Source organism: Simochromis diagramma, unplaced genomic scaffold, assembly GCF_900408965.1.
Source record: "Simochromis diagramma unplaced genomic scaffold, fSimDia1.1 OVJJ01000293.1, whole genome shotgun sequence".
Classification (NCBI taxonomy): Eukaryota; Metazoa; Chordata; class Actinopteri; order Cichliformes; family Cichlidae; genus Simochromis; species Simochromis diagramma.
The window spans coordinates 14,215,340-14,240,762 of NW_024386801.1; the positions used below are offsets into that span (position 1 = coordinate 14,215,340).

The 25,423-nt window shown below is 39.2% G+C and overlaps 2 protein-coding genes across 3 annotated transcripts in view; both read left to right on the plus strand.

Annotated features, from left to right (window-relative positions):
• LOC120729981 (cGMP-inhibited 3',5'-cyclic phosphodiesterase A-like) overlaps nucleotides 1–4,637 on the plus strand; it is a 78,766-nt gene extending 74,129 nt beyond the window's left edge. For both annotated transcript variants that reach the window (XM_040026034.1, XM_040026035.1), the window contains exons 13-14: nucleotides 84–342; nucleotides 623–4,637. In XM_040026034.1, the coding sequence (XP_039881968.1) occupies nucleotides 84–342; nucleotides 623–927 (564 nt within the window). In that variant the 3' untranslated portion in view covers nucleotides 928–4,637. The remainder of the gene's footprint in view (nucleotides 1–83; nucleotides 343–622) is intronic.
• Nucleotides 4,638–6,161: 1,524 nt separating this feature from the next.
• Nucleotides 6,162–25,001, plus strand: LOC120729983 (solute carrier organic anion transporter family member 1C1-like). The gene is made up of 15 exons (XM_040026036.1): nucleotides 6,162–7,150; nucleotides 10,087–10,241; nucleotides 13,118–13,259; nucleotides 13,805–13,937; nucleotides 14,112–14,233; nucleotides 15,176–15,322; nucleotides 17,087–17,185; nucleotides 17,379–17,627; nucleotides 17,913–18,077; nucleotides 18,711–18,906; nucleotides 19,101–19,266; nucleotides 19,474–19,658; nucleotides 19,833–19,897; nucleotides 20,257–20,374; nucleotides 24,129–25,001. Exons 2-15 carry the CDS (start codon nucleotides 10,146–10,148, stop codon nucleotides 24,352–24,354), a joined length of 2,109 nt encoding a protein of 702 aa, XP_039881970.1. The 5' UTR covers nucleotides 6,162–7,150; nucleotides 10,087–10,145; the 3' UTR covers nucleotides 24,355–25,001.
• The last annotated feature ends 422 nt before the right edge of the window (nucleotides 25,002–25,423 follow it).

Below are 25,423 nucleotides of genomic sequence, written 5' to 3' on the forward strand. Positions count from 1 at the left end.
AACCACAATTACTCATTTCCTGTAAAACAATATGAAATTAACTGGCGATAATTTTATATCTAAATGGCTTATACTTTGTGTAGGGTGATGAGGAGTCCAGCCTTGGCCTTCCTGTCAGCCCTTTCATGGATCGAGCAGCCCCACAGTTGGCCAAACTCCAGGAATCCTTCATCACCCACATCGTTGGACCCCTGTGTAACTCCTATGACTCGGCCAGCCTCATGCCTGGACGATGGGTGGAACCCAACCCGGAGGAGGAGGGGCCAGAGGTTGGAGAGAATGAGGAGGAGGATGAGGAGGATACTGCAGAAGAAGACACGTCCACCTGCTCGGAAGCGTCCCGTAAGTATTCAAATGTAAATCTGCAATAATGATAAAAGTATTTATATTTGAATGTCTATCTAAAAAGAGAAATTTATTTGTTTAGAATAATTTGTTTGTGCATTTATGGGCAGCATTTTTTGATTAACAAAAAGAAAAGAAGGACAACTTAGATTCCTGTAAAAGATGAGACGTTTGGGGAGGCATTTCCTCCCACTCGTAAGTTTTTACCCCTGTCAAAGATGTCTGATCACAGAGAACGACGGACGTATTAATTCACGGAGGTGTTTGTTTTCTCCAGAGAAAGCAACTCCCAAGAAGAGGAGGAAAGTCTTCTGCCAGATCACGCAGCACCTGCTGGAGAACCACGAGATGTGGAAAAAGGTGATCGCAGAAGAGAACCAAAAACAGGCACAAGGAGCGGAGCCTGTCCATTTAAACAATGTAGCTGAACCTATTCTGGCTATTCATGAAGAGGAAGAGGAGTCAGGTAGCAGAGAGGAGCTGATAGAAGGAGAGGATCCAGAGGAGGAACCAGAATGGCCTGTAGCTCTGAGGGAAGACTCTAAACCTCAAGAGCAACTAGAGGAGGGGGACCCACAATGAAACAACACAGGGGAAATATGGCATCATTCAGGACAAGGACATGAAGAAGTGTTACTTGCTTTTCTATTAACTGACTCCTGTTTTTGCCAGCACATCACTTAGACACAACACTGTAGATGTTTGGGAAATGTGTGCCTATACAGAAAAAAAACAGGGTGGCAAAATATGTGCTTTACACATGTTATCTGAATATTTGATTTCACCAAACATATAAAGCTTTCCATATTGCAATACGGGACTATTCCTATACTTTGGGATAAAAACTCTTTTGCTACTGTCAAAAGAAGAAGAAGAAGCCTGGTGGCACAAGCTTCAACCCTTTGTGGTAACGCAGGACTCCAGAAATTTGCTGCCAGTTTATATATAATTACTTCCTGAGTGCATATATATATAAATATATATATGAACTTGTGTTTCAATTTTAGCATTTTTGAGCTCTCCCACTGGCTGTGTGTTATTTCTTTTGTTTTTGTTTTCTATACATGGATTATAAAGGGGGTCAAAGAAATGAGGAACATTGGTGTTTGCCAAAATAAATGACTCACTCTTGGGAATTAGCATACAATGTCAACTATTTACACATTTTATGTTTTCCATTTGTTGCCAAATGACGTACTTTATGTACCATTTTAGTTTCACACAGAGACCCGAGGCTCGTCACGCTATGCATGTGTGTCCATTTGTGCGTGCCTGCGTGTTTAATTGAATGCGCTCATGTGCACAGTTCCTCTGCAGATGACGTAGATGAATTCAGAAGGTTTCTTGTTATTTGTAATACATTACTGTCCCAGATATTGTATTCAAAGGACCTGCACCGGCAGCAATCATGCATTCAAACAGAACCAGATCCTTTTACCACTTAAGAAAACTTAACGCCATCTCAAAAAAGGTGACATTTAATTCAAATTCATTTGTGTCCCCTCAAGTATTGTTTAAAAATCGCCTTTTGACAGGAAGTCCTTTTTTCTTCTTGTCATCATCATTTTAATACTCATGCAGCTGGACTCAGTGTCGTGCAATCTATAATTACTGTTGCTTAAAATCTGTAAACGATGCTGACCTTGAACCCTCAGGAAACCCCCCCCAGCTGTTGAAATTCAACGTGAACATCACATAACAGGACATTACGTGAAAAACACACCAGAAATCTAAACTTTAACTCTGTTCATAAAATAAGGCTTAGTTTATGTCACAGCTGCTGACTTTGATTTTTTCATGGTGACTCTCTCTGAATCCCATCCTGGCACCTCGGGGAGTTAATTCTTCTCTTCAGGTTCAGTGCAGGCAGAGTGCATCAGCTGGTGGATGAAGTTTCGCAAAGAATATTGATTACATCAGTTTGCATGATAATACACGAAGGGAATGTTTCCCCTGTCATTTCAAATTTAGATGATCATAATCTGTCTTTTTTTTAACATCACATGACTTTCTCTCACGTCAGTCTTCTCACACTGGCGGTGCAGCAGCATTGGAGCCAAAGCAATTCTCTCTGTTTATGTAACAATTGCAGCTGTTTGGAGTTTGCGCTTTATTTAATGAAACCAATGTTCAGCAGATAAATGCTGGGAACCGTTTTTATGATTTCACCCGGGTCAAGATAACAGCACTGCAGCGTGTTTTATCAATTTCACCTTTCGTCACATCAGATTCTTTCCATGTGATTTTTGTCCCGACTGTCTCCCGTTTCTTTGTGATGGTGGGAAGTATTTATGAGTAACATTGTAAAAACTGTGAAATTTCACAGGAATTATTTTAGCAGCCCGACATTCACCAACAATTCTGACAGTTAAATGTTAAGTCACATTTGAGCTCAAGGCTTCAACTGAAATAAAGCCATAAGTGTAAATAACCAAGTACATACAGAAGCTTGAATAAGATACAAAATCTAATGAATATCCAACTTAATTTGACATTTACGCACAAACTAAAAAATAAAATGAATGCATTGAATTGAATAAGTGCTCTATTTAGAATCGGCAGTTCAAATTTCTGTTACAGATGCAGTCAGCAAGCATCTCATGCTGCACCACTGCTCTCTGTCATAATCTGATTTCTTTAAACTGATCTTTGGAAAGGTGGACGGCAGATATACGAGTCTGTACACATGACACGAGAGGTGAAATTACACTGTAACACACGGCTGTGTCAACGCATTGTATTCTAGCATATCCTGCGTTGACGTAGTGTCACACAATATGTCCGGCTGTGCTGAATAGAGCGCCGCATCCACAATGGGCCGTTCTGCTTTTTCTGCCTCTCCTCTGCAGTTTGTCTTACACAGGGAGGAGCGCACGCACAAGCTCAATAATTGGTTGACCTCCTGATTAGTAGGTCATCTCAGATTTACGAAACCCTTTATCAGGCCAGAATTGTTACAAGCCATTGAATCAGGACAATGTTAGTTCTTTGGGCCTCAAATGACCATGGGTTGCTGGGTGCATTGTGTCTTGTAAATGCATGCTCTTTTCTGTATGCTGATGCATTTCATGCCCAATGAGCTATAATCATCATTACCTGCACAATGGACACATTTTATTTCGCTTTGGAAAAGCCCCGTGAGTTATCATCAATGTTATGTAGGAAAGCTGTTCAGTGTATCTAAGCTTAAGTGGTCCAGAATTGGAAAAACACACATTCTGTCTATGACTCATTGGGATAATGTAACTTCCACTTCCAGGCTGTACAATTACACAATTGCATCACCTCAAACACTCTAGAAATCCTTCCTTTTTGAATGTATATATACATTATTTAGTGTATCTGCGAGAGCAAAACAGTGTGTGTTTGCTTCTATGTCTATTCTTCCATTGACCCCTCTAATGTGACTCCGTCCTGTATTTAATTATCTTGTACTGTTGGGGAGAAGGGGATAGAGATTGTGAAGTAATGAAGGGCAAAGCGATGCTGTGAGTAGTTCTTCAATTCTTCACGGATACTCAGATGAAATTATTATTCACAGAAAGTCCTATAGGATATTTCTCCTCGCGCTTCCTCTTTGATCTGCGTACTCTTAGCCTCACAGACATAAGCACTAGAGCATTCATCACGCAACATCTTTAAAGGCCAGCGGACTGTGTCCACTGTGTTTATTTCCTGGTGATTGCAAGTGTAACGCGTGCGCATTTTGCCCCACAGTCACATCAAGTCAATACTTGCATTTGAGTGGATACCACCGTATATCAGTTTTAATCGTGTATATTTTGTGTCGTCATTTGTTTTAGTTGATTGCCATGCTTATTCACACATGTAGAATAATTGTAACCAAGAGAACCAAACAAGTTTTACAATTACGTAAACAAAAGGAGATGATGTATTTTTATATAGTTGACACATAATTAACAAATTAATTGCTTTCTTCTCACAAGTACCTTGCACTTACCACATGTACTAAAGAAGAATATGTCCAAATACATAGTATTTGTGAAAGTAAAATAATTGATTTCCTTGCAGGTCGATGCTCCATTTTGTACAAAATACATACATGCTGTACAGTGAAGAAATTTTAAAACTACAAAAACTCTTTTAGATATACATTATTTATTTTTACCATTTTGTAATTTAGACACTATACTGTAGCTTCAATATTGCCAGACTTACTGGAAGTGCCTATATTGGTATTATGTATTATACAGTGAATATATTTGAAGATCAGTAGACGTCACAAACTGAACCATGTGGATGTTGTAATGTGAATACATTGAATTACAAGATTACAGTTTCTGTGGTATGCTTGTGTCGATGTGTCGCATCTTCTTTGTATTTAATTCTATAAACGCGTACATGATAACACAATTTCCTGATCACTTCAAAGTGCCATGTTTCATTAAACCATCTCTGAGCTCTGATTGCATTTAGAGTTTAACCATTTCTGTAAGTATGGGTACGTTTCTTTAAAAAGGCAACTCTAATCAAATATATACTATGCTACTGTATATACTTGAGTTGATATATTTGAGCCTGTGTATATAATTTCTGGATTTAGCTGTGATTATAGCTAACATACTGTCAAGTTTTAAAACAAATCTTAAGAATTAAAGTAATGTGGCATGTAGCTGCTACTCATACTTGCTGATATTAAAAGGGATGTTTATGTTCATGCAGGTAAACCATGCTTAGGTCACAGCTTCTAATTGTTCAAGATCCAAGAAGAAGAAGAAGCAATTGCATGAAGTGCAAATTCACTGTGTTTGAACAAAATGCATCAATATGTGACAAATACTGAGTACTGTAATAAAACAAAGGCACAAAAGGAAGCTGGGGAACATGGCATATTAAGATATTACTACTGAATGCTGCCATATGTAGACAAAAATGCTTCTAATTTACAGGTATTAGCTTTTCATTAAATATTTTATTATTAGCTGGGATAGGCTCCAGCCCCTCCCGCACCCCTAAATTTAATGGATGGATGAATGTATGTACCTTGATATGGTACAAACCATGAATTCTGTTCTACCATGTTTTCCGTAAAATCCTTTTTACTTCTTAAAAAAGAAACAACAGCAGGAAAAATGGTTTTACAGTATATCTCAGTGTAGAACATCATGTTCTAATAAAAATAAAAAGATTATGGCTTAGGTTATGGTTATGGCTACTTACTGTCTATGTATGTAACTAATAGGTTCTATTAAGTGCTACTAAATCCATATTCTAATTTATTTTAGGACAGTGGGGGATCTTGGGCCATGGTCAGTCTCCTGTCTGTTAATTTTTTTATTATTATTTCATGAAATTTGGTTAGGTAATATAATCTTGCTGACAGACTGACAAGAATTTGATACATATGTGAAGAACAGCGTTGCATAATGGGCACAGAGAATAAGCACACCATTCCCACCTGACAGCAGCTGTAAGAACTGGAAGCACATTAGATTCGATTACAGGCAGAATTATAGAATATTTTTAAACCTTCGCTACATAATTTTCATGTTATACTAACAATGAAGCTATATGGGGCATTTTTGACATATTCAGTAAAAGCTACATAGGCCATGTGTCCCCATGGCAACAGAGGAATTTAAGAGATTAGGTCCCTCCTGTGTTGATAGGCACAGTGAGGAAATCATCACTTAATTTACTGATTTTTACGTAATTATTTTTATCAAGGGGACAAACACTGAAAGCACATTTGAACCTTTGTTGTTTGTGCAGACTTTTACTTTTGTCTAAATTAGTTTGCCTGTTTGTTACAGAGCATGCATTTTTTTTCTGAGGCCAGTAAGAAAAGCAGTCTGAAGTTGAACTGACATTTTATCCTACATACATACATACATGTCTAGGGTCAAGGCAAGTTCACTGAAATGTCCAATTAGTTTTCAAGCAAAGAACTGAATCTCGATCGAAAACTTGATTGAATATTCACTGTTGCTGGCCTACTTTTAACAGAGCTGACTTTTCCAGGATTCACTAAGTTTCACTGGATAGAAAAGTATACAAGATTTGTCCAGTGCTACCATGAACACCAGACCTTAAATAGCCAGACTCACTATAACTGAGTAACACAGTCATGGTTTGATCAACAAATGCGCAGTGAAAACTGCTGCATTATTTAGTATCTGCTGTAATTACAAGTAAGAACTACGCCATCAGACTATTATCAACTTAATGACAGTATTATGCACTTCATTTGCATTTGTCTGTGAACGTCGAATTGTTCACCTTTAGTGTCTTCACCCCTTGACAGCTGTAAACACTGCATACTGTTCAGCGACTGGAAGCCACTGGCAAACAATCCATGCACTCTTTGAGCGGAATTATGTGAAAAGCAGAGCGGCTGTTGCATTTTTTTGCGGCAAATTTGCGTCACAACAGGTCTAATCTATTAGATAATCAACGCAGAAATTCACGACTTAGTTATTTGGGTTGCTTGACCTACCTGCACTCATGCACCCATATGTAACGTTTGACAGCCTGCAGATTACTAGGGCTCAATGAAACGCAGGCTGGGCATAGTTTTGCTACCCCCCTCCCTCCCCGGCTCTGTTCAGGGTATATGCGTGCTCCACTGAAGATCGTGCTCAGTGTCTACCGTGTCCAGCGAAACACGCTGTTCTCCCTTCATAGCCTAAGAGCACACCGTGTGAGTGTAGGCGACTTAATGAGGAGAGACTGAAGATTTTCTTTTAAACCACTGGATGTCATTTCATCTCCTCTTTGTGTGCCGAATAAGAAGTAGCCTCAAATACGTCGTTAGGAGAGAAAGCTTTGAAGCCCCCACAGTTGGGTAAGTATCATGATGTTCTTTCGAGTTATTATCCACAGTCATTCATGAGAATGGGAATATTCATTTCTTGACGTATGTGTGTATTTAGTGGATAATCAGCAGTATAATAATAGCTGTAGATTCAAGTGATAAGAAAAAAAAAAGCCCCAACAGAAAACTGTCAGTGAAGCTTCAACTGTGCATCATCAAACACTTAAATGGTGCAGTGCACACAGCTGTCTGCAAGAACAGCAGGTGATTTGGAGAATTCGGTGAAAGCTTACTGAGTACACAGTGATTAATCAACCTGCACGCACGGCCACCGATGGATAATTAAACAGGGGTCACGTGCTTACCATCATTTGAAGTTTCTCGGTGTTTTGAGCTCAGCTTGATTAAAAGTGTTTGCTTTTCGCTCGGTGATCATTTGTCTTGCGCAACTGAAAGCGCAAAAGATCCTGGCGTGTTTTTCCACAGTGAAACTGTAACAGAGCAAAGACTTTAAGAAGAGCCTCACACATTTATATCACTGATATTTGTAGCATCAGAAATGCAATTTATGTAGGTGTGTAACCATTAATCACTGAGATTCAATAAAGGACCTGCCAACAGATGGCACTTGGATTCACCAGGACCTTTAGAGAGAAGGCGGTATGATTGTACAAAAGGAATGCTTCCTATCAACATCTCTATCGGAGGAAACTTAAACAGGCTTCAAGCCAAACATATGAAATGTTTGGGGGATTTTGTGGATGTTTATGCACACTAATGAATGAGAAACCTTTCATTACACACAGGGGGATCTTTGTTGTGTGTGCAACCTTAATTGGTCGAGGTTTTATAAAGAAAATGTAGCTTTGCCAGTGCAAAACATGAGTGTGGGCATTTGTATAGTTTCCAGACTAGCTGTGTCAAAAGAAACTGCTGCTCCACTGAATGTCTGTCCTTGTTGAGGGAGTGTTTAAGCCTTTACATCTTCAGCCCTCTCAGCTTTTTTTTTCTGTAAGACAGAAAGGAGGAGTAGTTCAAAGCCATGCTATGGTTCAGTGCACTCAGTGAGAAGTTCACATCACTGAACAAGCATCCTGGCCCTGCTGTCTCTCATTCTGTATCATTTGTAACACTAGACCACATGCCACACACAAGGTTTTTTCTTTATATTTTTATATCACCAAGTCATAGTTGCTTCTTCGTCTCCCCAGGATGAAATAGCCAATTTGGTGTATTTACTGAGCTGCCCTTCATCCATAAATCAGCTGCTTGTATTTTCCACTAGCTTCATGAATGCGCTGTTGTTCCTGCTGACGTGAATGCAGTTATATACTGTCATATAGTGCTCGCATTATGAAAACACTGCTTTTTTTTTTTTTTGCATCATGAAATCATTAACATAATGTCCCCAGTGTTTAAGAACGAGTGCTGCTCTTCTGCTTGACTTACTTTAAATATTATTTGCAGTCTGTTTTGAAGACTGTCAGATGAATTCGCTATGCTTACCTAACGGCGACATTTGGAGAGTGGCTCACACATTCATTGTCTTTATCCGCTTTTTTAAAAAACAAGGGTATGGGGATTTTTTCCCCTTTGAAATACCATTCAAGGAATTGCACTAGTCATTCTTGTAGTTCAAAAAGCTAACAATCGTGAATAAGAACAATTAACTGAAAGCAGATTTGATTGAAATTTGGTGTACAAATTTGACAAAAATTGATTGACTAGATCTAACTAATAGTCACATTTATACCACACACATATTAATTTATCGGTTCTGGAGATTTTGTAGGTCTTGTAAGTCTCGTGTTGATCAAGGAAGAATTTAAGCATAAAAATGTGGAAACTTAGAAGTGGTATTGTTTAACAAATTCTTAATTTGATGCCAGCATCAAGTCTCAAAAAAGGGCATATAGGGCTGTGCCCTACATTTTTCATAGCAGGCTTGTACAAGTCATGTTATGAGTATTTCTTTAAGTAATGAAGCTTACTTTCATCTGCTTCCTTATTCATAAGACGTCACCCCAGCACGTTGTTCCACATGATGTAAGCCCGAAGGGATTTGTGTCTCCTTCCAGGATTGAACCAGGGACTCTGCAAATGCTGTTATCCACTTATTTCTTTAAGCTATAGTAACCCTTAACAATAAATATTCCTGGACAGGGCATATATTACTAATATAACTGCTAAAATAGGAAATGGTATTTCTATAGTTAAATGCCATGCAAGGTCTTTGGCACCAAAATCCATGCAATTAATCCAAGCATTGATATTTTCTAATCTTGATTATTGCCCAGTAGTATGGTCGGGTGGTACAATGGAACGGATTAAGAAATTGCAAATGTTACAAAATAAGGCAGCAAAAATGATTTGAATGGTTGTCAGCGTAGAACAAATATTGTAAGAATGCATAAATGTCTTAAGTCAGTTAATTGTAAAATTTAGATTTCTTTATTCTTTACTTGTATTTATTAGAAATATTATTGTTACAAAGGTAGTAATTCATTTGTATAAACACTGTATTTCAGTATAGACAGAATATGCTACTAGTTAGGTTAGTTAGATTTTTGTTACCCAAACCAAGAACCAGCTCAATCAAAAGAACAGTTTTGTATAAGGCTATGGAAGAACTGAATTTGTTACCAATGCAGATAATACAAGAGACCAGTAAAACTGGATTAAATAATTGGAACTGGATTTGGTCTGACTTTTGACCCGTGTTAAAAATGGCAACATGAATTTGAAATATTGTCTGTGCACTGTAGTAATGATGGTAAATCAGTCTTATCTGTGCAAAGGTTAGGTGATCAGTGCTTACCCTGATACGAGACCTTTGCATTGTCAAAATGTAAAGCTGCGTTGCAGCAGCTGATGTGGATCTTAATAAACTAAACTAGACTAAACTGATTGTTGTTGCACAATACTGGCTTGGTATGTAATCTCTAAATCTGACTTCATTCCAATAGGCCCAAGTGAGAACAGCTACAGTAAGTCATCAAAAGAGAAACCACAGTACGAGGCTGCTATGAAGAAAATGGACCACACAGCCACAGACAGCTGGATTGTGGACAACAACCCTGACTCCTCCACAGTGAAAAACTCCTGTCACCCAAATCTGAAGGTAGTCTACTTTCTCCCTCTTACCGAAAACAATCTTAAGTGAGTTAATATTCACAAAAAACTGGCATCATGTATTTTTAATTTCTAATTATTAAAAAATATATATAATTCTTTTGTTCTCATTCTTAAAAAGTCCAAACATCAAACTGGGAGGACCTTCCTTTCTACATTTCTTTTATGAAGCCTGTAATTACACATGAGACCAGCCAACGGAGACGGTTTTGTTTACCAGAGAAAAGTCATATGAACACGTAGAAATCATTTCAGCCAAAATGGACAAAGGCCCCACATGTTTGTCATTTTCCCAAGTCATCTGACTGGCCTAGAGGGTGCACACAAATCTCTCTCTCTTTCTATCAAGTGGGATCACGTGTGTCTAAAAGACACAGAGTAGATTCATTAGTTGGCGGCACTCATTTATGTGCTTTCACGTGTAAGTAAATGCTACTACTCGAGATAACTCTTCAGCCAGTTTGTGTAAAAACACTTTATCACACTTTTTTCTCTGTGTTGACGAATCTATCAAACACCTACTTAAAATCTGAGTTAAGTGTAGGGCATGTAAGCCTTGTTAATGACCATGCGAGGTCTAGTGCAACAGCTCACGGTGCCCTTTGGACTTGGTATTAAGTCACTGTGAAAAATTTCTTAGACAAAGTTTGTGCTTTTGTAAAAGAGGTCTGAAAGGAGGTTTTGTACCTCTTTATTGGATTATGAGGCACACTGAGCAATAATTAAAAAGCTGCTTAGTGAACTTCTTAGGTAACTACAAGAAACAGTTACATGGAATTCCAGTAATGCTGCTTTTTTCCTCTGTGTGTGCTTTCCATTTCTGCATAGTAAAGCTATAACAAACCTCTCAGCTGGTTCTACTGATACAAGCGTTCTGCATACTTTTGATCTGAGCAGTCTCCATGCTTGTTAATCTCAGATTAGGCTTGTCCTACGTGCATGTGTTCTATGTCACTTGCAAACACTCTGAATATTCCAGTTGCCTTTGCATGAAACTCTCGTTTAAATTCTTACAGAGACAAGCCACCAGAGATTTGGCTTTAGTTTTGTGGAGAAATTTCAGTGCTTGTCCAAATTTCAGGGTTTTTTTTTTTTTTTAAATTAGTGTTAAGATTTTCTTTATGTGAAACGTTACCTTTTCTTCAATGTACAAAACAAAAATGTTTCTGTAAGCATATTATCTGTTTTTAATAGAGGTTTCAATAAATGTTAAATGGTAAATTTTAATGTGTTATTAAAAATTATAGGTTAAAAAAATTCTTGAAGAAATTAATACAGAAAATTCCTTCATTTTTAAAATGTACATTGTACCATATTTATACAGATTTCTTTTTACTGTGTTGGTATATATAAGCTCACGGCTGATGGTCAGTTCCTATAGAAAAGTGTTAATGGTGAAAAGTGATTCGTTTGAATCAATTCGTTTTCTTTTGCTATAAAAGGAAAAGTCCAGAGTTCATTATTTTTCACAGTGTGCAATACAAAGGGAAGCATATGAAATGGAAGTAAGTAAGTAAGTAAAGTAAAGTAAGTGTGGATTGAGTGCTGCTGCTCAAATGTGGATATAGTGACAAAGCAATACGATATCCTCAATGCCTTCAATAGAGGAACGAGAGTCTACTAATTATTACGGCCGAGGTCACTGTAAAAGAAAAAGAAACAAGTACGCTCGCAGGGCCCTTGGATGTGGATGGTTTCCTTAAGGATCTAGCTTGGGTTTGCAGAGACTTGTGGAGGTTTTTTACTGAATGATACACGTCTGTAACGTCATGTAGCAGGGTACTAAAGAAGAGAGTTTATGCAATAGTTGACCTTTGGAGGAACAATGCAGTTTTCACTGTGGCCATGGATCACTGGGCTGGCACTGTCTCGCGGATATTCGAACGTGTGTGGGAGTTTGTCCAGCTACTATGAATGTGTTTTGCGCATTTATTGTGGTGTCCTGTATGGGGTGTGAATAATGATCCTATTTATGATAATTTTGTCAGTTATGCAATCATTATGTTTTGAAATGTAACTTTAAATTATAAGAAAAAACAAAGTGAAAAGAATTTGATATTTCTGGACAAGTAGAAAATAGGTTATATTGACATATTTATTATAATGCATTTATAATGCATTGCAGTTTGTTGTTTGGAAGCAGTCTCTTCTGCTTTCACTATTTTAATCCCTTACAGTGCAGGCTATGGTTACCGCTCACCTGTTTCCAATTATGTGTCCAAGGATGTGTCTGTGTCCTTGTGGGATTGGCTTCTTTAATCCTTCCTTTGTGACTGACTGTCAGTGTCCACAGGCGGCTGAGCAGAAGAAGGAGGGTGCTCAATACACTCTCTGGCCCAGCGCATATTGCCAGCTGCCCTTTTATAAAGATGTATCTGAACTGCAAATTCATGTCATACATACACACATGTATCCTCAAAGAAATGCATTCACGTGCGCTGCTGTTGCTCACTGGGTTCAGCATGCAACCCATATCCCATATGCCCAAATAAGGCTATTGCAGAGGCCCGGGTTTAAATCCACCCCCAGCAGTTTACTGTGTCTTCCCTCACTCTTTCTTCTAGCTTTTCTCTCCACTGCTCTGTCATAATAAACCTTAAAACCCCCATATAAAAGAAATACATTCACTAAGTCTTGTGATAGGTTTAAGGTTAATTAGTGCAGGCTTGTGTTTTTGCTCGTTAGTCGAACTTCATTCGGAAATTCGTTTTTATTTTGTAGGTGTATTTGAATCTGCGCCTGAAAAATGAAAGAATGAAATTATGAGATGTTTGGACTGCAGTCAAAATCAAAAACAATCATATATCCATATCAGAGCCAGTCTGCCTGACATTGTATTGTTTTTTTCTTTTTGTGTCTCTGCAGATGTTCCTTGCAGCCTTGTCCTTTGCTTACTTTGCCAAGGCTTTATCTGGCAGCTACATGAAGAGCACAATTACACAGCTAGAAAGGCGATTTGATATCCCCAGCTATCTGATTGGCATCATAGACGGCAGCTTTGAAATAGGTGAGTTTCTCAGGCTCTTTCTGTACATTTCTGTATTCAGTGGCTGTATTTGTTTATTCTCTATTTATTGTATTTTTATGATACTAATGCTACAGCGAGAGTGCTTAAAGGAGGCTTAAAAGTAGAGACAGGTGACAAAGCTTATAGTTAGAACTGGATCAGGTGGATCATGACTCTAAACCATTCCTTAGTTATGCTGTGGAATACTGTGAGGTCTTGAACCAGGAATATTATGACGGCATGTTAATATTCCCAATACCATTGCATACTTCCATCTCATTTAAGCTTTGAATAGTGCCTTGTTGCATACCTAACTGACTATTGAAGAGTGAAAAATAGTTTTAAGCCACAGTATGCAGACTTAGAGTAATGGTTTATGTAGTTACAGACTTGTGGATCAGAATCAGGGCTTATCAAAAATAACACATCATGTGTATGATGTAGTTAGTGAGACTTTTCATGATTTATGATTCTGAGCAGTACATCTCATGTTTGGTGCCTCTGACTCCTCTCCGTCTTCTTTTCTGATCATCTTAACCCTGTAGGGAATTTGCTGGTAATTGCGTTTGTGAGTTATTTTTGTGCCAAGCTCCACCGACCCAAGATCATAGCAATCGGGTGTATTTTGATGTCTTTTGGAACCTTCCTGATCGCCATGCCTCATTTCATCATTGGCCGGTAGGCAAAGCGCAGTGTCTGAATGCATGCATCGCTGTTCACAAATTCCATTCACATATTACTTTGATCTCTGTAGTCTCTGATGTATTTGTGCTTCACATTGTGAATATCTAACAATACCTGGTGCTTTCTCCCTTCCCTTGTTTAACAGTCACATTGGTATTTTATACGCAGCTATAAGATCGAAACATCAATTAGATCTTCAGTGAATTCGACCAATAACCTCTCTCCATGTCCGGCAAGCTCACCTGAGTCCCTGAGGGCAGGTGACAGACCCTCTATACTGCCTTCTAGAGGTAAGACAAAAAATATTTATGTTGTTTATGACAATTGCTTTAACATGTGATTAAGGTTGAACTTTGTTTTTGCAGATACTGTTCGTGCTAGCATCATTGCTAGGTCAGCATATGCGTGTTTATGTTTTAAGTCATTTTTGATGATGAATTGTGATAACTTGCATATATCCATGCTATAGTACTAAATGAGTAGGCTATTCATTCTGTTGGCTGTGAAATAAAAATGATACAGTACTTTTTACAAGGTGCTATAGGTACATAAATGCAAAAAAGGTCATTTTAGCCCATTATAGGGAAGTTTCTAGGAAATGTGATGGTGTTATATCATATAAAGGCCAGCTTTTTTGAATATATATGCAGATATGAGAAGTTATCATCATGAAATTAAAATGACTTGATACTTACGTAAAGCCTTGTAGGTGCATGAGGGCCAAAAATAGGTCCTTTTAGCCTGTTGCTTGGTAGTTTCTAAATGTTGATGTCAAAATATCGAATGCTGATAAGAACCTTCAGGGGCCTAAGATTAACCAAGTGTGTGGCCAACTTCTGATAGTGCAGGCAAAGTTGGGGGACAAAGAAACAAACATACAGAAAAACAGAGAGAGATTGCGGGGATTATAGTAAGATGTGTTGACTTATTGTGATAATAGAATATTTTTCATCAATGTTTTGTTAGTGTAAATCATAATGTATAGTTTCGGCCCATCTGGCAGATGGCGAGGCCGTTCATAGTTCACACAAGTCTTCCTATTGTATTGTTCAGAATTCAACCAATCTTACACATAACAATCACCATGTGTGTCATAATCCAAACTGTTCTCAAGGTCAAGCTCAAGGTCACAGTTGTTGTTTTATGGCCAGTAACCTGCGAAATTGAGATGGATCATGAGCTGCATAAGGCTCTATGCCATTGACATTCTGACTGCTGTTTTTAAACTGCAGGCTGTGAAAAAGAGTCCAGTGTTTCCATGTGGATCTATGTCCTGGTGGGAAATATCCTGCGTGGGATTGGAGAGACTCCAGTGCAGCCTTTGGGAATCTCCTATATTGATGACTACGCACAGTCCGATAATGCTGCTCTCTATATTGGTAATCCACCTTCGTTACAGCTGCTTTGATAGGAATTTTTTTTTTTATTAGAAATTGTTTGGAAGGTTATTTTGAAACTAGAAAATTAGATACTACTAAAGATGAGTTAACCTTCTATAGATTTCTGAATATTCTTGTTTCACTGTGCTTTCATGTTAGGGAAATATTGGATGTCTTTAAAAGAAATTAAAAAAAACCAAAAGTGCTGTCAACAGGCAGAAAAAACAGTTTTGTAATGTTGTTTAAGTTGCACATAAACAATAATATACTGCAGAGACTGCACAGGTAGGCGAACATCTGCTTATTACAGATGAGAGCAGGTTCACCCTGAGCTCATGTGACAGATGAAAAGTGGTTCTGGAGAAGCTGTGGAGAACATTATACTGCCTGTAACACTGTTCAGCATGAGTTTGGTGGTGGGTCAGTGATGATCTGGGGAGGTATATCCATGGAGGGATGCACAGACCTCTACAGGCTACGCAAAATAACCATGACTGCCATTAGTCATAAGGATGAAATCCTTGGCCCTACTATCAGACTCTAGTGCAGTCAGTCCTGGGTTCCTCCTGGTGCACAACAATACCCGGCCTCATGTGGTGAGTGTGCAGGCAGTTCCTGGAGGATGAAGGACTTGATACCACTGACTGCCCCCCTCACACACCTGAGCTAAATCCAATAAAAAAAAATCTAGGAGCTATTATGCTTCGGTTCATCCGATGTTGCCAGGTTGCACCTGGCCGTCTCATTAGGAGCATGCATTAGTATTGTCCTGCAAGCACGGTGGGGCCATACAAACTACTGAGCACCATTATGAGCTGAAATTTTGGCAAAATGGGCGATCGTGGCTCAAGAGTTGGCAGTTCGTCTTGTAATTGGAAGATTGCCGGTTCGAGCCCCGGCTCTGACAGTCTCGGTCGTTGTGTCCTTGGGCAAGACACTTCACCCGTTGCCTACTGGTGGTGGTCAGAGGGCCCGGTGGCGCCAGTGTCCGGCAACCTCGCCTCTGTCAGTGCGCCCCAGGGCGGCTGTGGCTACAATGTAGCTTGCCATCACCAGTGCGTGAATGGGTGGATGACTGAATGTGTAAAGCACTTTGGGGTCCTTAGGGACTAGTAAAGCGCTATACAAATACAGACCATTTACTAAAATGGACGAGCCTCATGCATCATTTTGTCACTCTGAAAATAGCTCTTTTCCATGAAGCAATTTGGCATATTTCTTTTTTGGTAACCTATTACCTGGTCCATATCAGTATAGAGATCCAGATTATTTTCCCCCCAATGAGATCTGACATGTTTTCGAAGTGGTCCTTTAATTTTTTGAGCAGTGTATTTGAGCCATTCCTATTGTATAAATAATATAAATATAAATAAAATTGGAACGTTTGTTGTATGTAAGCACAACCAAAGCAAAGATGTCAAGTTCAGAGTATGAGGGGGAAAGAAAGCCCATTTTGAGAAAATAACCTTTAAAAAAACTTAATGCATCTTTATTAGAAAACACTAAATATCATCATACAGCTGCTCCATCATACAACTAACGGTGCCTGACTACAGTTACACTGTTTTTGCCTGTAGTGGCTCTCTTCATTTTCAGTTTTCAGAAGTTTTCAGAAGATTTACTAAACTATCCAGTACAGTTTGATTTCTTTTTGTTTATAGGACATAATGTAATCCATTATGATTATGATTATGATTTTTTAATGATACAGAGATTAACCCAATATATATTAGGCTATAAGTAGGTGTTTTTTGTGTGTCTCAGGTTGTGTCCAGACAATATCAATAATTGGTCCTGTCTTTGGGTACCTGCTGGGGTCCCTGTGTGCCAAAATCTATGTCGACATTGGATATGTGGACATGGGTGAGTAACATGTCATCTAACCATCAACTACATCTTTAAGAATTTGAAAAGGTAATCAGTAAAAGTAAAAAGTGATCGTTTTTGCTTCAACTCAAGTGCTTAAGGAGCACGTGACTTTAGTAAATACATAATTGTGGTTAATTACAATCATAAAAGAATGAACAGCGCCAATAATGTGCTTCTGTCTTTACAGAAACTATCACTATTACTCCTGGCGATGCCCGCTGGGTGGGCGCATGGTGGCTGGGCTATCTCATTGCTGGTGCCATCACCCTCATGTCTGCCGTTCCTTTCTGGTTCCTGCCAAAATCACTGCCGATGCCTGTGGAAAAGCATGACACCAACTGCACACCAGAGCAAACCAGATTTATTAAAGATTCCCCAGGCTTGAAGCACATGTTCAGACCCGAGGAACCAGCTAATTTACATCTGATGGCCAGTGGTAGGATAGTGATCACAGTGTGCTTTATGAAAGAATGTTGATTTTCCATTTTAACCGTATTATTAAACTGACTGTATGCAATTAATGGAATCTTAACGGCTCTAAGATCTGTTTTACTGCTATAGTATATATAATACTGTCATTTCTGTCGACAGTAAACACAAATAGAAGTTTATTCCTTCTTGTCAATGTGAGAAAATCAAAATAGTTTTAATGATACATCAAAATAAAAGGCTGAGGTTACTTCAAGAAGTGAAAATCACTCATTTAAACATCCTTTCACAGAATTCGTCCCCACATTGAAGACTCTCCTTGGAAATCCTGTGTACACCATCTACTTATGTGTGACCATTGTTCAGTTCAACTCTCTCATTGGTATGGTCACCTACAAGCCCAAATACATTGAGCAACACTACGGCCAGTCAGCTTCAAAAGCCAATTTTCTCATGGGTGAGCAAGATATTATACTAATTTATAATGTTTACCTCGTTTGGATTATTTTGTTCTTTTATCTTTGTAAGTGAGATCTTTGTAGAGCTAAAAGCTTGCTTAGAACCACTGCTGTTTGGCTGAAAAGTACCTATTTAAGGTTGCAAAGTGATGTGAGCTGGATGGTCATCATAAGAGTTTCATGAGCTGGCTTTTGATCAATTTTTTATACCCCGACTCCCACTTCCCTCTTAAGTAAATGCTGCAAATTCAAGATGACAACCTGGTTTACCCCAGTCCTTGGGCATTTGACAGACAAATGACAGGCATTGATTTAAAAGCACTTGAGGCAATCAGACCAATTAACATGCGAATGGAAACAACGTTGCTTTTTTTTAACCCCTGTAACCGAGTGGGTTAAGAGTACATCGGCTGATGAGAAATACGTCCCAGATCCTCTGAACCACCATAACTTATTTTCATATTTCGCAACATGACTTAAGTAAAATATAAATGAGAGTGCTTTGATATACATGAGTGTTCTGACTTTGATCCCTTCTGGCGAGTGATGTTGCTGCCTGATATCGCCTGTTTAAGTTCTTTCTCGATTCTCCATCCATTTAAGGATACGCTGTATTCTGCGGTTTTTCACAGGCATGATCAACATACCTGCAGTGGCCCTTGGGATGTTCTCCGGAGGGGTTGTGATGAAAAAGTACAAGCTGTCTATCATGGGAGCAGCTAAATTTGCCTTTGGGACCTCTCTGCTGGGCTACTTTCTGTCACTCCTATTCTTTGCCATGGGCTGTGAGAACGCTAAGGTCGCAGGCATCACAGTTTCATATAGTGGGTATGTAATATCTTTGTATATTTTCCTTAGTGGACTTGATAGTCATCAAACCAGGAAGTAGATTCAGAGAAAAAGGGATTGGGGTTTTATTTATTTAATCTGCCACTGTTTTTAATTCCATGGCTCGTTTTTCTTGTCTGATCGATGTTTTAAAAGGGCTGACAATCACATGCCTTTTTTTGTGTCACATGCAGACTGGGGGGCTTATCTTATCAGGAGCAGTCTCTCATCTCTGACTGTAATTCGGATTGCTCGTGCACAAGCAAGGAGTGGGATCCAGTGTGTGGAGAGAACGGGATCACCTACGTGTCCCCGTGTTTGGCTGGATGCAACTCCTCCACTGGCTCTGGCAAGAACACGGTCAGACACACACCACTGCCCTCATGAAACTTGCATGTTTTTCAGTAAACGCAGCATGATATTCAGGCTTGATTCTCAATTTTCATTCATATCGTACCGCAGAGAAGCACGTGACATTTCCGTGATTATTTACAGACAGAACAAGTGTTTCCTGCTGTGCCGCAGCTCATTTATCACTGAGTTACACCTTGTTTTCTTTTCTGTCAGGTGTTCAACAATTGCAAGTGTCTCGTGGTGGCTAATACCCAACCAGGCAACTTGACAGCCAGCCTGGGTCAGTGTCCACACAGGGACAGCTGTGAGAAAGTCTTTCCGTACTTCCTGGCTATGTCTGTCCTCAGTTCCTTCATCATCTCTCTTGGGGGTACACCCGGCTTCATGCTGCTTGTCAGGTCTGTCATATTCTGCTTTTGTGCCTTAAAGCCACTTTTTGCTGTAATGTTGTTTGTATTGTTTTGAAACGTCTCCCTCTAGGAAATACAAATGTCATTCTTTCATTGTCATTCTTTAAGTGCTGCCAGGTTAAAAGTTGAGTCCTGTCTAATACCACAGTGTTGTTTCTAAAGGTGCATTAAACCTGAGCTGAAGTCTCTCGCTCTTGGAATCCACACCTTGGCCACTCGTACCCTTGGTGAGAACCACCTTTGCTGTTCTTGGCATACATCACTGTCTACTTCATTTACATTTCAGGCTCACAGACATTTCCCTCAAGCTGACATTCAGCATAATATATATAGTGAGCACAGTTATTGGAATACTGTTTGTTTATAAGGATACACATTTGGAGATCACCAATAAAAATAACTTTTTATGTTAAATTAACCCAAAGTATTTAGCTTAGTACGGCTAATTATCGGTTTAGCAGTATAATTATTAATATTCAAAGTTATTGTAAGGAAGTCTGACTTGTTTAGATTGTAACGTGTGTTCAGGCGAACCGTGATTTGACTTGAAATTCTGACATAAGTTACTTTATATGTTGTAACTCAGCTGGAATACCTGCCCCTATATACTTTGGAGCCATAATTGATACGACCTGCCTCAAATGGGGATACAAGATGTGTGGAGGAAGAGGAGCTTGCAGAATATATGACACTTCAGCTTACAGGTACTTGCAAGATGGCTTTATTTTAACTTTGCATGCAGTTTCTATGGGATTGGCTATCCTTCAAACTCTTGATTTAGTGACCCTGTAATCAAGTTATGTGCAAGTTATTACGCACAGCCATGAGTTATGGTTGATTTATTTAAAATGCTGAACCCATAGCAGATCTTAAATGTACAGGGAGTGCAGAATTATTAGGCAAGTTGTATTTTTAAGGAATAATTTTATTATTGAACAACAACCATGTTCTCAATGAACCCAAAAAACTCATTAATATCAAAGCTGAATGTTTTTGGAAGTAGTTTTTAGTTTGTTTTTAGTTTTAGCTATTTTAGGGGGATATCTGTGTGTGCAGGTGACTATTACTGTGCATAATTATTAGGCAACTTAACAAAAAACAAATATATACCCATTTCAATTATTTATTTTTACCAGTGAAACCAATATAACATCTCCACATTCACAAATATACATTTCTGACATTCAAAAACAAAACAAAAACAAATCAGCGACCAATATAGCCACCTTTCTTTGCAAGGCACACTCAAAAGCCTGCCATCCATGGATTCTGTCAGTGTTTTGATCTGTTCACCATCAACATTGCGTGCAGCAGGAACCACAGCCTCCCAGACACTGTTCAGAGAGGTGTGCTGTTTTCCCTCCTTGTAAATCTCACATTTGATGATGGACCACAGGTTCTCAATGGGGTTCAGATCAGGTGAACAAGGAGGCCATGTCATTAGTTTTTCTTCTTTTATACCCTTTCTTGCCAGCCACGCTGTGGAGTACTTGGACGCGTGTGATGGAGCATTGTCCTGCATGAAAATCATGTTTTTCTTGAAGGATGCAGACTTCTTCCTGTACCACTGCTTGAAGAAGGTGTCTTCCAGAAACTGGCAGTAGGACTGGGAGTTGAGCTTGACTCCATCCTCAACCCGAAAAGGCCCCACAAGCTCATCTTTGATGATACCAGCCCAAACCAGTACTCCACCTCCACCTTGCTGGCGTCTGAGTCGGACTGGAGCTCTCTGCCCATTACCAATCCAGCCACGGGCCCATCCATCTGGCCCATCAAGACTCACTCTCATTTCATCAGTCCATAAAACCTTAGAAAAACCAGTCTTGAGATATTTCTTGGCCCAGTCTTGACGTTTCAGCTTGTGTGTCTTGTTCAGTGGTGGTCGTCTTTCAGCCTTTCTTACCTTGGCCATGTCTCTGAGTATTGCACACCTTGTGCTTTTGGGCACTCCAGTGATGTTGCAGCTCTGAAATATGGCCAAACTGGTGGCAAGTGGCATCTTGGCAGCTGCACGCTTGACTTTTCTCAGTTCATGGGCAGTTATTTTGCGCCTTGGTTTTTCCACACGCTTCTTGTGACCCTGTTGACTATTTTGAATGAAACGCTTGATTGTTTGATGATCACGCTTCAGAAGCTTTGCAATTTTGAAACTGCTGCATCCCTCTGCAAGATATCTCACTATTTTTGACTTTTCTGAGCCTGTCAAGTCCTTCTTTTGACCCATTTTGCCAAAGGAAAGGACGTTGCCTAATAATTATGCACACCTGATATAGGGTGTTGATGTCATTAGACCACACCCCTTCTCATTACAGAGATGCACATCACCTAATATGCTTAATTGGTAGTAGGCTTTCGAGCCTATACAGCTTGGAGTAAGACAACATGCATGAAGAGGATGATGTGGACAAAATACTCATTTGCCTAATAATTCTGCACTCCCTGTACAGCTGGAGGCCCAGTGCATTCAAAATAAAAAGTTAACAACTGTCAGACCAGTGATTTTAAACACTTTCTGGCATTGATTTCTTTCTCTTTGTCTCAGCTTCAGACACCAAAACAAGCGCATGTTCTTTTTTTTTTTATCACTAATGATAAAAAGGGATTCAAGTTCAGTTCTACCTAAGTAAGGATTAGCATCAGAATTCTATCAGATATTTTCATTACAAAATAATATTGATTCATTCTCCACCCCCCACCCACTGCACCAAACTACTGTTGGGGCTCTGCCCATAATCTGAAAACCACTGAACTGCACGCTGTCAGCAGTGAACTGATGATGTTAGGCACACTAGGGAAACCATTGGTTAGAGACTGCTGCACAACAAAATTATAGCAACCATGTTTAATGACCTCCTTGCACTTGAAATGGTTGCTTCAAAGATGGAAACAAGGTCCAAGACCACTTCAGTCAGTTTTCATCTTCAGACCGTCTTTGGTGAGTCAAGACCACGAAAAAAGGGCAACAGGATGGATTCAGTCAAGTATCAGTTTGTCACTGAATGGAGTCAAGTTGGCAATGACAAACAATTTGCTTGTTTACTGTGAAAAATCATTGAAAATGACAAACCTGGTTCTGTCTGCGTCTACATGTTTTCGTATTATTTTTACACTTTACTCTTAATGTTTTTTTCTGGGTGGAGTGATTGTACAGGATCGATTTTTAATACATTTAAAAAAGAAAACTTGGGTGCACTCGTTTAAATTTAGTTAAATCATTCACTTAAATCTTTTAATAAGTGGCTCTACAAAACCTTTTAACTTGACGAGGCCAAGTCCTGTTAACTTCTTGTTAATGATCAAGATTGGCTACAACTGGTAGTTTCTTTTTGAACTCCTAACCACAAGTGTGCATTGAGAGTCTGCCCAGAACCTCACAGAATTAAAACAGAAATTCAAAATTTCCTCCACAAATAGTGATGTAGTTGCTGAGGAACAGCAATTTAACCACAAAGTGGCACGGGCGCTCAGCAACCCTGCTTTTATATTTCTGTCTCTCTTCCACAGCATGTCTTTTAGCCTGTCTTCCTTCTCTCTCCCCAACCGATCGCGGCAGATGGCCGCCCCTCTCTGCCGGAGGTTTCTTCCTGTTAAAAGGGAATTTTTCATTCCCACTGTTGCCAAAGTGCTTGCTCATAGGGGGTCGTTGATGGTTGGGTTGTTCTCTGTATGTATTATTGTAGGGTCTACCTTACAATACAAAGCGCCTTGAGGCGCCTGTTGGTGCTGTATAAATAAAATTGAATTGAATATAGGAACTAGAGTATAATCACTTGGCAGGCAGTTGAGTCAAGACCCCTACTGGAAAGAAATGCATCGCAGGCAAGTATTCTTCACTTGTGATCACAACATGTTGGAAGTGTGTCTGCGTTCATGAATTAGGCAGCAGCTCTTTGGAAACCTTCACTCGTCTTTCTGAGACTGATTGCAGTCGGTCCAAATTGAACTGCAATTCTTTGACAGGTTGCTTCCCACCAGGTGACCGGTGCAATCACTTTGTGACAGAAGGTGGTCATCCTAGACGTTGAGGGTGTTGCCCACCCTCTGGGCAACCAGCTGCAGTAGTTACTGCAATTACATGCAAAATGCAAAAATAGTTCAGTAACATCCCTGGGCTATTACAGATTTGACCTTGTCACAGTCAGGTTAACCGCTGTGTTTTAACGGTAGTGCCTGAGAGATTGCAGTTTTGGACCAAAGTATTTTGACTGTAATAAATAAAAAGAGCAGTAATTTTACCTTTTCTTAATTTCAAGTCCTGTCTTTAGTAGAGAGCTAAGATTGTGGAATTACAACATCTTCCAAAAGGACTAGAAGAAAATGCTATTTATACAACTTTGAATGGGAAAAAGTCCAGTAGTGACTAACCTTTAGGGATTTGTAGCTTCACTTAGAGCTGGCCTAAACCGTGACGGAGCAGTTCGTACTCTTAACTGTATTGCTTTTTTTTTTTTTGTACAGGAGAGTCTACCTGGGTCTGACTTTGGGCTTGAGAACAGTCTCCTTCTTCCTTTGTATTTTGGGATTTGCTCTAATCAAAAGACATATTAGGAAAGAAGAAAAACATGTGCTGACCAATGGGAGTGCAGAGTTGGAAACACTGAGGAAAGAGGAGAACAGCTCTATACATTGTGAGCAGTTTATACTGGCCTTGGACTGCAATCCCGACAGAGAAACTCGCTTGTGAGCCTCGGCGCATCTTCTTTTCTTCTGACTCAGCCCGACGAGCACCTCACCTCACATGTACTGAGGAAGACACACTGTGGACATTTTTCATAGCACACAGAGTATATATATTTGTAAAGGATTTGCGTAGATGTACGGTATCTGAAATTAGTCATTTTATAAACAGTCTGATATTTCTGGAATGTGTATGTGTTTGTGTTTTTCATGAATGGAAGACTTTCATAGAAAAAAAAAGATTGTAATTGTGTTGTATTTTCTGTTCTTCATTTTTATGATTAAACTTGATAAAATCAAATTTTGCATTTTAACATTTAAGATGCCTGAATATGATGGTTTAACACACCTGTTTGTGCTGTGCTCATGGCTTTGCTTTTAGTTCATGCATGCACAGGTCTGTCTAGTGTCTCTCACACCTGGATCGCGTTTCTACTTGTGAATGAAACAATTGGTCAAGGGGTAGATCAAAGCTTGAGCAACAGGAGTAGCTCCTTGAAAGGGTATCTCCTTTCCATACAGGGCAAAACCCATCACTTCCTGTACAGATATAAGGGGATGTATTCAGTGACCTAACTGTGCCTTACAGTATGAAATTAAATAGCACAAATTCCACAGCTGTTTTATTTTTGACGTATAGTGGCTTTCAAAGCACCTTTTCTAGGTGATTATACAATCATCTACTACAAATATCCAACACTGGGCCTCTTGATCACACTGATCATAGCAACAAGTTCAGGAAATATTATTAATTATTATGAAAGTTTATTATTCATAGTCATATTTATACCATCAAACTGTCACCAGAGTATGGTACAGTATGTCAAGATTAGGTTTGCCCTCCTAAAGTCAGTTCAGTTAGAGCCACTAGCTTAAAAGAAGATTATTATTTCCATCTTCCATATTTTATACTTGAAGATATGGGTCTTACAACCAAGCCTTCCCCAGAGGCAGACGAGGCAGGCAGAGAACGAGTAGAGCTCCTCATACAGAATAAAGTGGAGGTGGTTTTCAAATCGGCTTCCAATTTCGCCGTAAATAGCATAGATTATATGAGATTTGTTGATAATCAGCCA

Excerpts from the sequence above, each read along its gene's own strand:
- LOC120729983 (XM_040026036.1), top strand. The coding sequence starts at position 10,146 with ATGAAGAAAATGGACCACACAGCCACAGACAGCTGGATTGTGGACAAC. Across the intron at positions 10,242-13,117 it reads CCTGTCACCCAAATCTGAAG|ATGTTCCTTGCAGCCTTGTC; the intron begins GTAGTCTACTTT and ends GTGTCTCTGCAG. Across the intron at positions 14,234-15,175 it reads CTCTATACTGCCTTCTAGAG|GCTGTGAAAAAGAGTCCAGT; the intron begins GTAAGACAAAAA and ends TTTAAACTGCAG.